Raw genomic sequence first — 13847 nt, 5'->3', positions numbered from 1 at the left:
CATACGGTTTTCTTGAACACACTGCCATGGAAAAATCTGACAACGAGGTGTCAGCTTATTTTGCGCCGTTAAAAGAATTCAAAGAGATCAGGATAAACTAGAAAAGGCTGGTGTTGACTGTTGAATTCTCCCAATCCTCCCAAGAAAAATGTGTTCCACAGTCATTTGTCTAATAAATATGATTTTTGTTGGACCCTAATCATCTAGGAATGTTAATATTAATAATAGTCACCAAGAAAGTCTTTCATTTTCGAAATTAATAGTTACCACCATCACCATAATCACTACCACTATCACCACCACCACCTCATCATCACCATACTCATCATCACCATACTCATCATCATCATCATCATCATCATCATCATCATCATCATCATCGTCATCATCATCATCAACATTATCATCATCATCATCATCATCATCATCTTCTTCATCATCCCCGCTACCACGATCACCACCACCTCATCATCATCCCCACCACCATTATCAATACTATTATCTCCATAATCACCTCATCATCATCATCGTCATAATCATGATCATCACTACCACCACCACTACCACCACCACCACCACCACCATCATCAACATCATTCTGATCATCATCTTCATCGTCGTCTTCGTCATCATCATCATCATCATCATCATCATCATCATCATCATCATCATCATCATCATCATCATCATCATCTATCATCATCATCATCATCATCATCATCATCATCATCATCATCATCATCATCATCACAACCAAGATCACCACCACCTCATCAACATCATCATCATCACCATCATCACTACTATTATCACCACAATCATCTCATCATCATCATTATCACCAACATCACTTCCACCATCATCTTCACCACGATGACGACCAACACAACACAAGTAAAACTAACACCAGCACCATCTCCTCCTCTCCCACCACCCCCCTTCCAGTTCTCATAATAAAGTTATACTACCGGCCCATACTGTTCCTATATCACATAAAGTCACATTTTTAACAATGATAATTATTTAAGCCATAATAATCAACCGCTTACACGTGCTAAAAATAATATATTTTTAAAGCGCCGATTTGTCAACAAATATTTCATGGATTACGCCCCTTTGTTTTTATATAGCCACAGAACTCTGTGAATATAGCTCATTATTGGCGGATTTTCATCTCCCTATTTTACAGTTTCTCAACGTGGTTCTATATCAACATCGATTAAAAGGTAGTGGTCTCAAGTTACTTTGTACCAAATGTGGTGCTTTCATCACTAATTTGCGCAATTTTACCCTAATTTCCCTAGCTAAAATGCTCAAGTATATTTTTGTTGCTATATATGTTGTTGTTTGTTTGTTTTTTTGTTTTTTGTTTTTTGTTGTTTTTTTTTGTTCGTTTGTTTGTTTGCTTGTTTGTTTTTGTTTTGTTTTGTTTGTTTTTTTAATATTAAGTGTTTGTATTTTTTAGGTTTTAGTTGGCTCTTTTAAGGTCGAATTGGCTACCAGGAACTATGGTCATCTGTCATCTGGCAACCTTTGATTGTCATGTGACAGATCCAATGAAAACAAAGTTATGCCTGCTAATTTGTTGTAAATTAATAATAAAAACGAGAGAATTGAGAGGTCATCTTACAAATTTTGGTGTTTGAAAATGACATGCGAACATATTTTCAAAGGTTTGTATCGAATTTGCTCACGTTTACCGCTAATCATTACAAATTAATTGACAGAGCTGCAAATCAAAATCTGCTCGGCGTAGCAGACAATTAAAATTAAAATTCAGTGCAATTTCAGTACAACAGTAAGTGTAAGAGTGAGAGATAGAATCCGTCCTACAGTTACACTTTCCACACCCGAGACTGAGAATAGATGATAGTGAAAGGTGTGCTCTTCTTTAAAGATAACTTAATCAGAGGGTCAAGTTCATATAAAATTTCAACTCTAAAAATATTAGAAACGGAAGCCTGGTTAGAAAACGTTCCGTCAATTATTTTACACTTCAAATGATCTTATACCTATATCTCATTTAAGAAATAGAACTTGTCAAATGAAAATAAAATGCAGTGTAAAACCAACATCTTTGACAATGAAGCCCTTCAATCAAGGATTGTATTGCCTCTAAACATAAGCATAAATGGTTTATTTCCCTTTATAATAAAACTGAAAATACTTTATTTTGACTGTTTAAATTTATAATATTTTTTTCTTTAATATTTTATATGAGTCTAATTTTTAAATTATTATTATTAAATGGGGAGCTGTAAGAACACTGTAGGTTTTTACAAAAATGTACTAATATACTATATATATATTAATATATATATATATATATATATATATATATATATATATATTATATATATATATATATATATATAGATATATGTTTGTACACCACATGAGTACATTTAAGTTGAAATACTATCTTTACCACGTGTATCGTTATTGTAATATTTAATCAATAGATTTATGGCATTACTAATTAATATTATTATTAAGGGCATTCAAAGGATCTTATCCTATTTTGCCCTATACCACATGTTATGTTATGTTATACTATTTTTGGGGTATTCAACTTGTACCTATATTACATAGGTTGGTATTTCCCTTATTTGAACCAAAAGTTTGAGTAGTAGTAGTAGTCACCACTGCTACAACCACCATCACAGCATTGACACTGCCACAATCACTACCACCACATCATCATCGTTATCACCACGACCACTAGAGCATCATCGCTACTACAACCTATACCAACACTAGCATCAAAATAAGTACCATGGATGGGGTCTCTTGATCACTTCTTTGGGGTGTTTCGAATAATAATAGCCTTTGGTATTGCAATTCCTGAGCCTTTTACTATACAAATTTTAAGTGATGACATATCTTAGTGTCTCCTTAAGCCAGGTAATATGTAATCACTAGAGATTGCTGCGAATGAGTGTTTAAATGACAAAGATCATTTATTTTGCTTTGGGTTTGGTGGTAGCTTTTATATATATATATATATTTATTTTTTCAATCGTGCAGACTTAATACTTTGTTCTTTTTTTTTTTTTTTTTTTGCTAAAAAATACACAATCCACTTTTAGGACCTTAGAATTAAATACAGTTTTCACTCTGGGTTGGCACTTAACCGGTGAGTCGCAGATCACCAAAAATTAAATTAGTATCTTTTTCAGGCAAACTGGCTTCACCGGTCTGTCCTTCAGGCAAATTGATCCCCGTTATCTTTCATCCATGTACTGATGGATTGACTTATGCATGAAGCAGGGCCATCTTCCTCTCTTGAAGCAGGAAAACAAGCCTGAGATAAGGATGAATATGGTGCTAGAAAAGACTTCATAAACTAAATCAGCACTGAGAAGACTTGAATTTGGATAAAAGAAATGTCGTACGGAAGGAAACCATGAAAAGATATCAGGGCATCACAAATTTAGACCAGGTTGGTCTGTGTGTTAGTCAAATATTATACCTTCTGTGATATTGAGATCACCCCCCCCCCCCACCCCTCCCCTCTCTCCTCCCATACTTTTCTACCTCACATAATACATATTTTCATATTTTTGAACCAGATATTGGGGACATTTACTCTCGGTTGTTCAACCATAGGGCTGCCTTGCAAGGATTGGCATGTAACTTTGTCAAGGAGTTTGAGGTTTGTATTTTGTTTATTTTGTTCCAACCCCATGCATCCACCACTTTAACATTTTTAGACTATTAGATTGAATTATTTAATTTTTATGACATCACAATAAACAACAATGTGAAATTGAATGTTAGCTTCAATTTAAATTTATTATGTGAAAACAGATAAAATGGATGAATTGAAACGCTACAGATGTATGAATAATGTGGTAGTGGCATTGTTAAGATGAATGAGATAATGGGGTAGTGGCGTTGTTAAGATGAATCGTCTTAACAACGCCACTACCACATTATCTCATTCGTCTGTAGTGTTTCATTCATCCTGTTTTGTTTGTAAAGGGGAAATCACACGTTCAAGGTCAAGTGTATTGGTGCTATGCATTTAAGTAAAATGCACCATCTGCCAGCCGGATATGGTGTACCAACCACAAAACTGAGTGTAACCTTGAGTGTTTATAGTTTGATTGATAGAATTTAGTGAGAACAAATCATTAAAATTGCTTTCTTGAAACAATAGATAGAATGAAGTTGACGTCACTCGGGTCTTTGTTATTGTTTTTTGTCACCCACATTTATTAGTAATTATCACTTAACTGTATTCTCCAGACTATATACGTTCAAGGTTATACTGAGTTTTGTGTGTTGATCCGTTATACTTCCGGATGGCAATATTGTGAGCTACTTAGCCAATCACACACTATCTATAACAAAGAGCTGAATGCGTCAATTTTGTTCCTTCTTCTATAAGATTTGTGAACATTCCATGGGCAATAGACTACAGAGATATATTTTTTTTCTCTTTCTTCATTTTATTGTATTTTAATTTTATCATTCATTTATCTATTTATTTAGTCATTTATGACCTTATTTCCTTTTTTTTTTTGCACCAAGTTAAAATCAGTAATTATCAGATTTATTTTGTTTAAAAACAACAGTTTTGATCTGTGATTTAACATTTATATCGAGATATCACAGTTTATTTTATCGGGAGTCAACAATTCATCAACAAGTGTAAAGCAACATGTGTATAATCAATTGTATATTATTGCAACCAGGTGGGATTTCGTCAGATCTTTGTAAATCAATCATCAACAGTCAACAACATATCATCTCCGTGTGGTAACTTCAAGGTCTAAAGTGAGAGAGTCCATCAGATGACGGATTGGACCAGTTGATTCCAATGGCAATCGGACCTCCTAACATAGGGCAGTGAATGACTTTTTTACAAATTGACCCTCGAGATGTTCCAATTAATTCTACCTGTCAGGGATGCCACATCCTCAGAGATTTTCAGAATTCGTGAAATTTAGATTCTTCTCCTCCTCCACCCCCAGAAAGAAATATCTATATCAATATCATCTATGTTACGGGAGAGGGGAAAATATTTTACAAGCTCTCGTTCAAGGATTGAAAATAATGATTATAACAATATTATCATTATCATCGTCATTAATATCTCAATTACTTGTCATAATCATAATAATATTACTACTTATTACTACTATTAATGATAATAATTTTATTATTATTATTATTATTAATATTATTATTATTATTATTATTATTATTATTATTATTATTATTATTATTATTATTATTATTATTATTATTATTATTATTATTATTATTATTATTATTATTATTATTATTATTATTATTATTATTATTATTATTATTATTATTATTATTATTATTATTATTATTATTATTATTATTATTATTATTATTATTATTTTAATTGTTATTTCACTGGTGATCACCTAAATGTCTGTTTTGCCCTACTAAATGCCTGCTATTGTTGTGAAACAGAGTAATTTGTCTTTAAAATAATACTTTAAATGCTCACATTTCAAAATGGAATTTGCCGAATTGCCCGCTCCTATTTGTCTTGCATTTTCTTTAGTGCTTTTCCCCCTCTATCGTCTTCTTTTTTACTACTGCTGAAATGACCTAAACATGTCGCAAGCACTGTAAAACCCATAAGAAAGGACACACGAACAATTCTGAGTAGCTTCAGATGTGTGTCTCCCAGTTATGGACTGTGTTGATTTCAATAACCATCAGTCTTAAAATAGTCAAGATTTTGTTTGTTTTCAAATTTAATATATATTTTTTTTTTAATTTCTCTTTTCTTGAGTTCAGGACAAGAGAGGAGAGAAACAGCTGATCTCCCTGTCCCGTACTCTAGAACTGGTTTCCGACTGTCGGGACAGGGGTTTTCCATGGACATTGGAAAATATTGGACCTAGACTGGAGGAACTGAAGGAAAGCAGTGAGATTCTTTTTATATTTATCTTTTTTATTTTTCTTCATTATCTGTTTAAATCACTTTTGTTTGTTGTGGCTATGTGGTCTAGTGGTATGACACTTTTGGATCGGAAAGTTCTGGATTCGAGCCTCGCTCAGCGCATAGTTGGGTTCTTGGAAATGGCTCTTTACTCACATTCTCTCACCATACTCGGTTGTAAAATGAGTATCTGGCCGTTAACAGCATTGTCTGTCTGAAAAAAAAAATGAAATATCGCCTAACAGGTGACGTCTCGTCCTACATGCTAAGTGTTGCTGTTGGCTAAGGACCCCTTGTAAAGCGCTTTGAGCATGTTTAGTGGATAATGCGCTATATAAAAGCTCAATTTATCTCTTTTGTTAACTCTTTTATAATTTTGAGAGGGGCAGATAAGTGATAATGTTTTGGCAAGATTTTTTAGAGAGACAGTGAGACAGTCTGTGTGTTTGTGTGTGTGTGAGAGAGAAAGAGAGAGTTAGAGAGCGAGAGAGACTGAGAGTGAGATAGATAGATAGTTAGTGAGAGAGATAGAGAGAAATTTGAATGGATTGGTTATTGTTATGCACCTTGAGCTTTATTGTATAGAGGATTGGGCGCAATATAAATAAATTTCATTTTTTAAATTATTATTATTATTATTATTATTATTATTATTATTATTATTATTATTATTATTATTATTATTATTTTTCTGTTTGCTTTGTATGTTATGTAATCTATGTGATGGTCAGTTGTTGTTTTAAAAAAATTGAACTCTAAGTCTAAGGGCTAACCCACACCAGACACTGACTCCGACGACCCAGCACTACCACTGTCCTCTGCCGTCTTCCGGATAAAGACGTTGGACACGGAATGAAAAAGAAAGAGCCTCTACTTGACCTACCTATACCAAGCTCGAAAAAAAAAACGTCAGAGGACATGGGGTGCTTGGTATGGGAAGGTCTAGCGGCTCTTCTCTTTATTCTTAGTATTTTTTCTGTGGCTGACGTCTTTATGCCGAAGACGGCAGAGGGCGTCAGTGCTGGGTCGTTGGAGTTGGAGTCAGTCTCTGGTGTGGGTTAGCCCTAACGATAACAGTTGTTTTTTTTTTTTAATTTTCAAGTAGGCACGTCTGCTTAGGTAACTTTAAAATCTGGCACATTAGCCACAATTGTGGCTTGTGAAATGAGTTGCTTCATAGGAAAAATAAACAGCCGAATCAGGATGACATCACGTGGGGGGAGTAAAGTCACATTTCTAAATAAATAAATTAAATAAATAAATAAATTCCCTTTATTCATCCCCAAGGGAAAATTTGTCTTTAGGGTCTATTCTTAGGGAAGACTGGAATCAATCAGGCGTCGACCGCAGTGCGGCGCCGCAAAGTGAGCTAAGGCGAGGTGACTTGCTCAAGGCCACACAATGAGACGGGTAGTCGAACTCTGTACCTTTTGGGTATGAAGCAAAGACTGTATTGCTGAGCCACGCTGCCCCATCGGTGCCATTTTTATACAACTAGTTTTGTTATTTTCTGATGCGCTTTCAAGGAGTTATTTTGTACAACTCAAGTTTTAAACGACTACCCCTGGAAATGGCTTGTGTGAGAATCATGAAAAATCAGCCAGTGAGGAGAACGTGTTTTAAGGTTTTTATTATTTATTAAGGAAGATGTACATAATTTCATTAACTGACTTTTTATAGAACATAGGAGGTCCTGATAACTCAGTTGGTAGAGTACTTGCTTCACTAAGGGACCAGGATCGATACCAGGTGAAGTCAAAAGACCCTCTTATCCTGTCCACCTAGCAGTGATTGGGTAGCTTGATCTGTTAGATCTGGTGGAAAGTACTTTGCGATAGACTAGTGTCCTATCTAGAAGGTAGTAAGCAATTTCTATTGTCCTTTTCACGCTATAGAAACATGGATAAACTCCGGCCCCAGGGGCTGATGGCTCTTAATGACTTCTGTTTGTTTGTTTGTTTTTCTTTTGTAGCAATCATCCTCAGGGGAAATTGTTCATGGTCAAACCTGAGTGTTCCAGGTGGAAACACAATGCTTTATTCACTCAGCCATCTCACCTACTTGTTTTTTCTTATAGTTTAAGTTTATTAATTACTATTTGGCATCTGTTTCATCCTTGAAATAATGCAGGAATGAGGTGAGGGGTCACCTGGGGATTTATGTATCTCTATTCTCTAGAGCATTTATATAGCACAATATCATGCTCAAAGTACTTTACAAGGGGTCTCTAGGCAACAGCAACACTTAACATGTAGGACGAGATGTGACACCTGTTAGGCGATATTACGATTTTTGCTGCAGAGACGATGGGAGTTGAGTCTTTGAAAAAGGATTTTTACTCACATTCTCTCATCGTACTTGGGTGTAAGATGAGTACCTGGCTATTAACAGTCTTGTCTCTATCGGGGGGGGGGGGGGGGGGGGGGGGGAATTGTATTATTGCCTAACAGGCGCCATACCTCTTTACATGTTATGTGTTGCTGTTGGTCAGGGACCGTTTGGAAAGCGCTTTGAGCATGTTAAGTGGATATTTTGCAACAGAAAAGCTCAAGTTATTCTCAAACTTATCATTTAATTTAACAGTTCACAAGATGACGGAACTCTGCGACAGGATATCACAAGATGAACAAGAAAGAAAGGTAAAGTCATGGCTTTTCTTCTTCTCTTTCTCCTCCTCGTCCTTCTTTTTCTTCTTCTTCTTCTTCTTCTTCTTCTTCTTCTTCTTCTTCTTCTTCTTCTTCTTCTTCTTCTTCTTCTTCTTCTTCTTCTTCTCTTCTTCTTCTTCTTCTTTCTTCTTCTTCTTCTTCTTCTTCTTCTTCTTCTTCTTCTTCTTTTTTCATTATTTTATTATTATTTTATTATTATTATTATTATTATTATTATTATTATTATTATTATTATTATTATTATTGTTATTATGATTATTATATTGCAAGCCTGGGTGGGGTTCCTCCCTACGGGCAGGGAGGTACTTGCTGTGTCTTCTATCCCCTCTTATCTGTTTTCCAATTGCTTTCTGTCTTTGTATTGGAATGAGATTTCTTGGTTTTGTCCTGACCTTGGTCGGAGTCCTTGGCTGAGAGGGAAACAGTCGAATGTAGAGTTATAGTTTTGGGAGATGATATTTTTTCCTTGTAAATCATCTCTCTGTTATGTGCTGTTATTCTTTTCATTTTTAACATATGATTTGTAAACATTTGAGTGTGTTCCTATTAGTGGGATCTGTGCTTGTGTCTGGATGAGAATTTTAGGTGATCTCAAACTAAGAATGGACATCTGTTTCCTATTTGAACCAATTCCCCTTTGTCTTACCTTTTCTTATGTGCTTTAATTGTAATTCTAGAATTTATTACTATCCCATTTTCTTCCTTTATACTGGCGCTGATATGACCTTATGTGTTGCGAGCTCCGTAAAACCCTTAAAAACAAACAAACAAACATTGCAAGCAGCTTAATCGGAACAGCACTTTTACGCAGAAATCGTTCCAATTAAGCGGCATTCCAATTAGCCAATTCCGCCTGTGGCCCTCATTGGAACAACTTATCAAGACCAAACATATCTTTTGCAGTGGTTATATATTTATATACAGTGATTCACATTTCTCGACAAATTAATGCTCCAGTTTGCTGAATTATCACATCATTTTAACTTTTTAAAATTGGGTACGCATACATTGCATTCCCACTAAACAGCTTATATCCCTTGTTTCACTGCCTTTCCTGTTTTTTTTTTAATATGCAGTAGTACCAGCAATTTTTTTTTTCCTAATATAACCACTCTCAAAGTAAAAATCTTAATGGAAAGGTTTTGAAATGGCCCATTCTGGTGACATTTTTTGTTCTATTAGGTCTATGAAAAAAAGATAATATATTTGTGTTGTAATATTACTTAACAGTCGTCATGTCTTACCTCATATCATAAGTGTTGCTGTTGGCTTGGGAGTATTTGTAAGACTGGGTGGGGTCTTTTGCCCTCGCATAGTGGGCAGAGATGCACTTTATTTACTCTGTCTTTTGTCCCCCTATATCTGTTTTCCAACTTGCTTTCTGTCTTTGTCTTGGAATGAGATTACTTAATTTTGTCCTAGATCGGGCCGGGAAACTTTGGCTTGGTGGGAAGCAATTTTTTCCCCCTTGTAAATACTCTCCCTGTTATGTACTGTATTATTTTTTAAAATAAATATACAGTGTATAACGATTTGTAAATATTTGATTGTATTCCTCTTAATGGGGACCTGTGCCTGTGTTTGAATAAAACTATTAGGTGATCTCAAACTATGTACACTGATAGTGTGTTCTTGGTATATCTCCCATTTGTTCTCTATTTGAACCATCATGACAAACAACATACCTTGCAAGAGAACGTTGATTATTCATCAATGTGTTCTTGGTATATCTCCCATTTGTTCTCTATTTGAACCCTCATGACAAACAGCATACCTTGCAAGAGAACGTTGATTATTCATCGTAACAAACAAACAACATACCTTGTAAGAGAACTTTGATTAGTCATCGTAACAAACAAACAACATACATTGTAAGTGAACGTTGATTATACATCGTGAATATCAAAAGAATAAAAGGTTTCATTTAAAGTCGGTTTTTTTTGTTTTTTTTTTTTTTTTGGTCATCTTTATTGTTTCAATTCTTGGGTAAAATCTCTTTATTCCAGAATGAATTTTTGCAAGAGCAGAGAATGAGGCGACATAAAGAATGGGAAGAGTTCATGCAAGCCCAGGTGAATCGGAGTGCCAAAGTGGATGAAGACTTTGACACCAAGGTCAAGGCCCTTCACCAACACTACTCAGACCTGGAGGAAAAGTTGAAAACTCAGGGACAAAAACTACTGTGATTTCTTTTCTTTTTTTTTTTTTTCTTAAATACACTCCAACTTGTCCCTGGGGAATGCCTTGGGATCATGAAAATGTGTTTGTTGTATTGTTTGCTGGTTAAAATCAGGGCTGCCTACTTGAACAATCTAAAATTTCGTAGTTTTTTGGAGATAAATATTGTAGTCGTTATAGTTGGCTTTATAAATCAACAATTTACCCTCACAATGATTAAATAACACTTCCAATTCCTTTAAATTATGTAGTTTTTGGCATCTACTTATATTTTCAAGCTTTATTGACTCAAAGATACTCATGAAGTTCTGAAAATGGAGGCAAAATTTCGTAATTCTACGAATTTCCGTAATAGTAGGGAGGTCTGGTTATATGGAATTAAAACAATTTTGTTTGTATATCTAAGGGTGACAATCGTGAGAATATATGTGTGATTCAAATATAGCAAGTCGCCTCCCTTTGTAATTTTTTTTTTCATTGGTAGGCATAATGTGTTGGCAGTAAAGGTGCTCATTTTGTTGTTCCTGATATTGGATGCGAAAGAGTGAAATGGTTCCTGTAAAATGATGCCGTTATTTTTTTCAGATTTTGTAAAAAGATATGAAATTATTATTAGTTACATCGATATTTTATGTAAATATTAGTTTGTTAAAGCAATGAAACAGATCCCGAATATAAAAACATGAAATGCGATTTGGGTAGATCAAGAAAAGGGTTGTAAAATAAGCGGTTATTTTATGTGGCTTGGAGTGTAATAGGATTTTGTATATATAATATAGTGTGAACTTTACACATCAGAACAATGATTCAATTGGAGCTCTAAATGACTGAGTAAGATGTAACATTTTCATTTATTTGTTTGCATTTTAAAATTTTTTGGGGGAAATATTTATAGAGATAATAGTAGCTGTAAATGATGTTAACTTAACAATATAGACAGATTATAATGTCCAATGTGTTTAGTATGCAACTTAAGATTGGATGCTGTGCTGTGTCTAGCATATCTGGTAATGTAAAATTACCTTTGGGATATAAACCATTTTTTTTTTTTAAATTGAGCTTTAGGCAGCACAATATCCAGTAAATGTGCTCAAAGCACTTTTCAAGGGGTCCCTTGTCAACAGCAACTCTTAACACGTAGGACGGGACATGATGCCTGTTAGGCAGTATTAAATTTTTTCGGACAGAGACAACGCTGTTGACGGCCAAGTACTTATTTTACACCTGAGTACAGTGAGAGATTGTGAGTAAAGAGCCTTTTCCAAGGACTTGATTATGTGCTGAGAGAGGCATCAAACCCAGGACCGTCTGATCCGAAAGCGAGTGTATTACCACATAGCCGCCTATTACACTATTTTTCTTGATTTCTAAAGCTCATCAATGGCTTTGGTCTCAAACAAAACAATTTGAGGATTTTCCTTTGAAATATCTTTGGAGTAACGGATGGGCCATCTGGAAATCTCGGCCAATGAAGCAAGTTTGAAATGTTTTTAGTACAGTATCTTATGAATCAACATCAAAAATCACATGCCAAAAGCCGTTTTGGAGTTCTTTTTTGTGAAGAGAGATGAATGGCTTCATGTTATGGAAACTGTTGTCTAGTTAGGCATGGGGTAAAAGTAACCTGGGTAAACTACGGATAATAGTCAGTGTTAGGGTTGAGTGAGATAAGGTGGAAGGAGATTTTTTATATTTACAGCTAAAGATTATTGTAAAGACAAATGATATTGTAATAATAATAATAATAATAAAGTGTTCTTTTATAGTGGTAAATTCCGAAGACTCAAAGCGCTTTGCAATATGCTTGTCAAACCATAAACACACACTCCGACCGAGCCAAACAGACACACACAACAGTCGCACACACTAACTATGCATGTTTTCCATCATTAAATTGACATGCAACAAAATGGAATCAAAAAATAAAACGTATAATTAACTCATCAATAGGAAAAAAATGCCTAGGATAAAAATTTCTGGAAAAGATGAGTCTTTAGATTTTTCTTAAAATTTTCTACGCTGCCCGAGAGCCTTACTTACAAAGAAAGTGAGTTCCAAATGGTAGGTTCTGCTTTATAACAAGATCTATCGCCGAAATTTGTAAGCTGTGTTTTTGGCACATATTGTACATATTGTAGAGTTGTATAGTGATCATTGATTGGTGTAGAACAAATAAATTAATGATTTCAAACACCTGGTTTCAACAACACCCAAGAAGAACCTGGACATGGCAATCACCAGGGGACAGAGCAAGGAACCAGATAGACTTTATAGCAGTATCATCAAGATTCAGAAATGGCATATTAAATTGCAAAACCTATCCAGGCGCCGATGTAGACAGTGACCATGTCCCAGTTGTTTGTACAGTAAGGATAAAGTTTAAAGCTATTCAGAGAACAGCTGGTAGAATAAAGAGGGATTACAGGTTATGCAAAGACAACGGCATACAAACAAAAATGAGAGAAGAATTTGAAAATGCACTCATGATACAAAGCCAAAGTGAACCTGATAACGAAAAATGTGAAAAACAATTTGATATATTCCAAAAGTGTGTCAAAGCAACTGCAGAAAAGCATTTACCAATAGCTCAAATAAACAGCAAAAAGGAATGGATGACAAATGAAATTCTAAACCTATTTGAAGAAAGACGAAAATGCAACAGAGGGTCTGCAGAATACCAAACATTGAACAACCACATTAAATCCAAATGCATCGAGGCACACGAGAACTATCTAGACTGGAAATGCTGCGAAATCGAAAGAGAATACAAACCCAACCCCCAACAAGCTCGCCAAAGAATAAAAGAACTATCAGGAAAAGGAAAAGCAAAGCAGCAAGAAGTTGTATCCAAAACAAACAAGGGGAACTGCTATTTGAAGAACAACATATAGAAAGCCGATGGTAGAATACATAGGCGAACTGTACAATGATCCAAATAGAAATGAACCAGCGGGTGGTTGGATGGGAGCATCACCCTTGAATCATATACCTATGATGTTCGCATGGGTGTACGATCCGATAGTGATGTCGTTTCTTCTTCTCTTTACTAGCCTATCCTGCTTCTTTGGTTT

The 13847-nt window shown here is 34.9% G+C and overlaps 1 protein-coding gene across 1 annotated transcript; it reads left to right on the top strand.

The window, feature by feature from the left end:
* Nucleotides 1-1528: 1528 nt before the first annotated feature.
* On the top strand, nucleotides 1529-13580 carry LOC144956287 (biogenesis of lysosome-related organelles complex 1 subunit 5-like). Its single transcript, XM_078886765.1, has 5 exons — nucleotides 1529-1673; nucleotides 3573-3655; nucleotides 5788-5917; nucleotides 8516-8571; nucleotides 10605-13580. Exons 1-5 carry the CDS (start codon nucleotides 1649-1651, stop codon nucleotides 10782-10784), a joined length of 474 nt encoding a protein of 157 aa, XP_078742891.1. The 5' UTR covers nucleotides 1529-1648; the 3' UTR covers nucleotides 10785-13580.
* Nucleotides 13581-13847: the final 267 nt, after the last annotated feature.

The sequence above is a fragment of the Berghia stephanieae genome, chromosome 11 (assembly GCF_034508935.2).
Source record: "Berghia stephanieae isolate SIO BIC M18660-M18661 chromosome 11, UCSD_Bste_1.3, whole genome shotgun sequence".
Lineage (NCBI taxonomy): Eukaryota > Metazoa > Mollusca > Gastropoda > Nudibranchia > Aeolidiidae > Berghia > Berghia stephanieae.
Note: the sequence above shows the minus strand (reverse complement) of the source record. Positions and strands in the feature narration are given on the sequence as shown.

Bases quoted from the DNA above. Each gene is read 5' to 3' on its own strand.
- LOC144956287 (XM_078886765.1), top strand. From the start codon at position 1,649: ATGACATGCGAACATATTTTCAAAG. The intron at 3,656-5,787 runs GTTTGTATTTTG...TCTTGAGTTCAG, and splicing joins ACTTTGTCAAGGAGTTTGAG to GACAAGAGAGGAGAGAAACA. The intron at 5,918-8,515 runs GTGAGATTCTTT...TTAATTTAACAG, and splicing joins GGAGGAACTGAAGGAAAGCA to TTCACAAGATGACGGAACTC.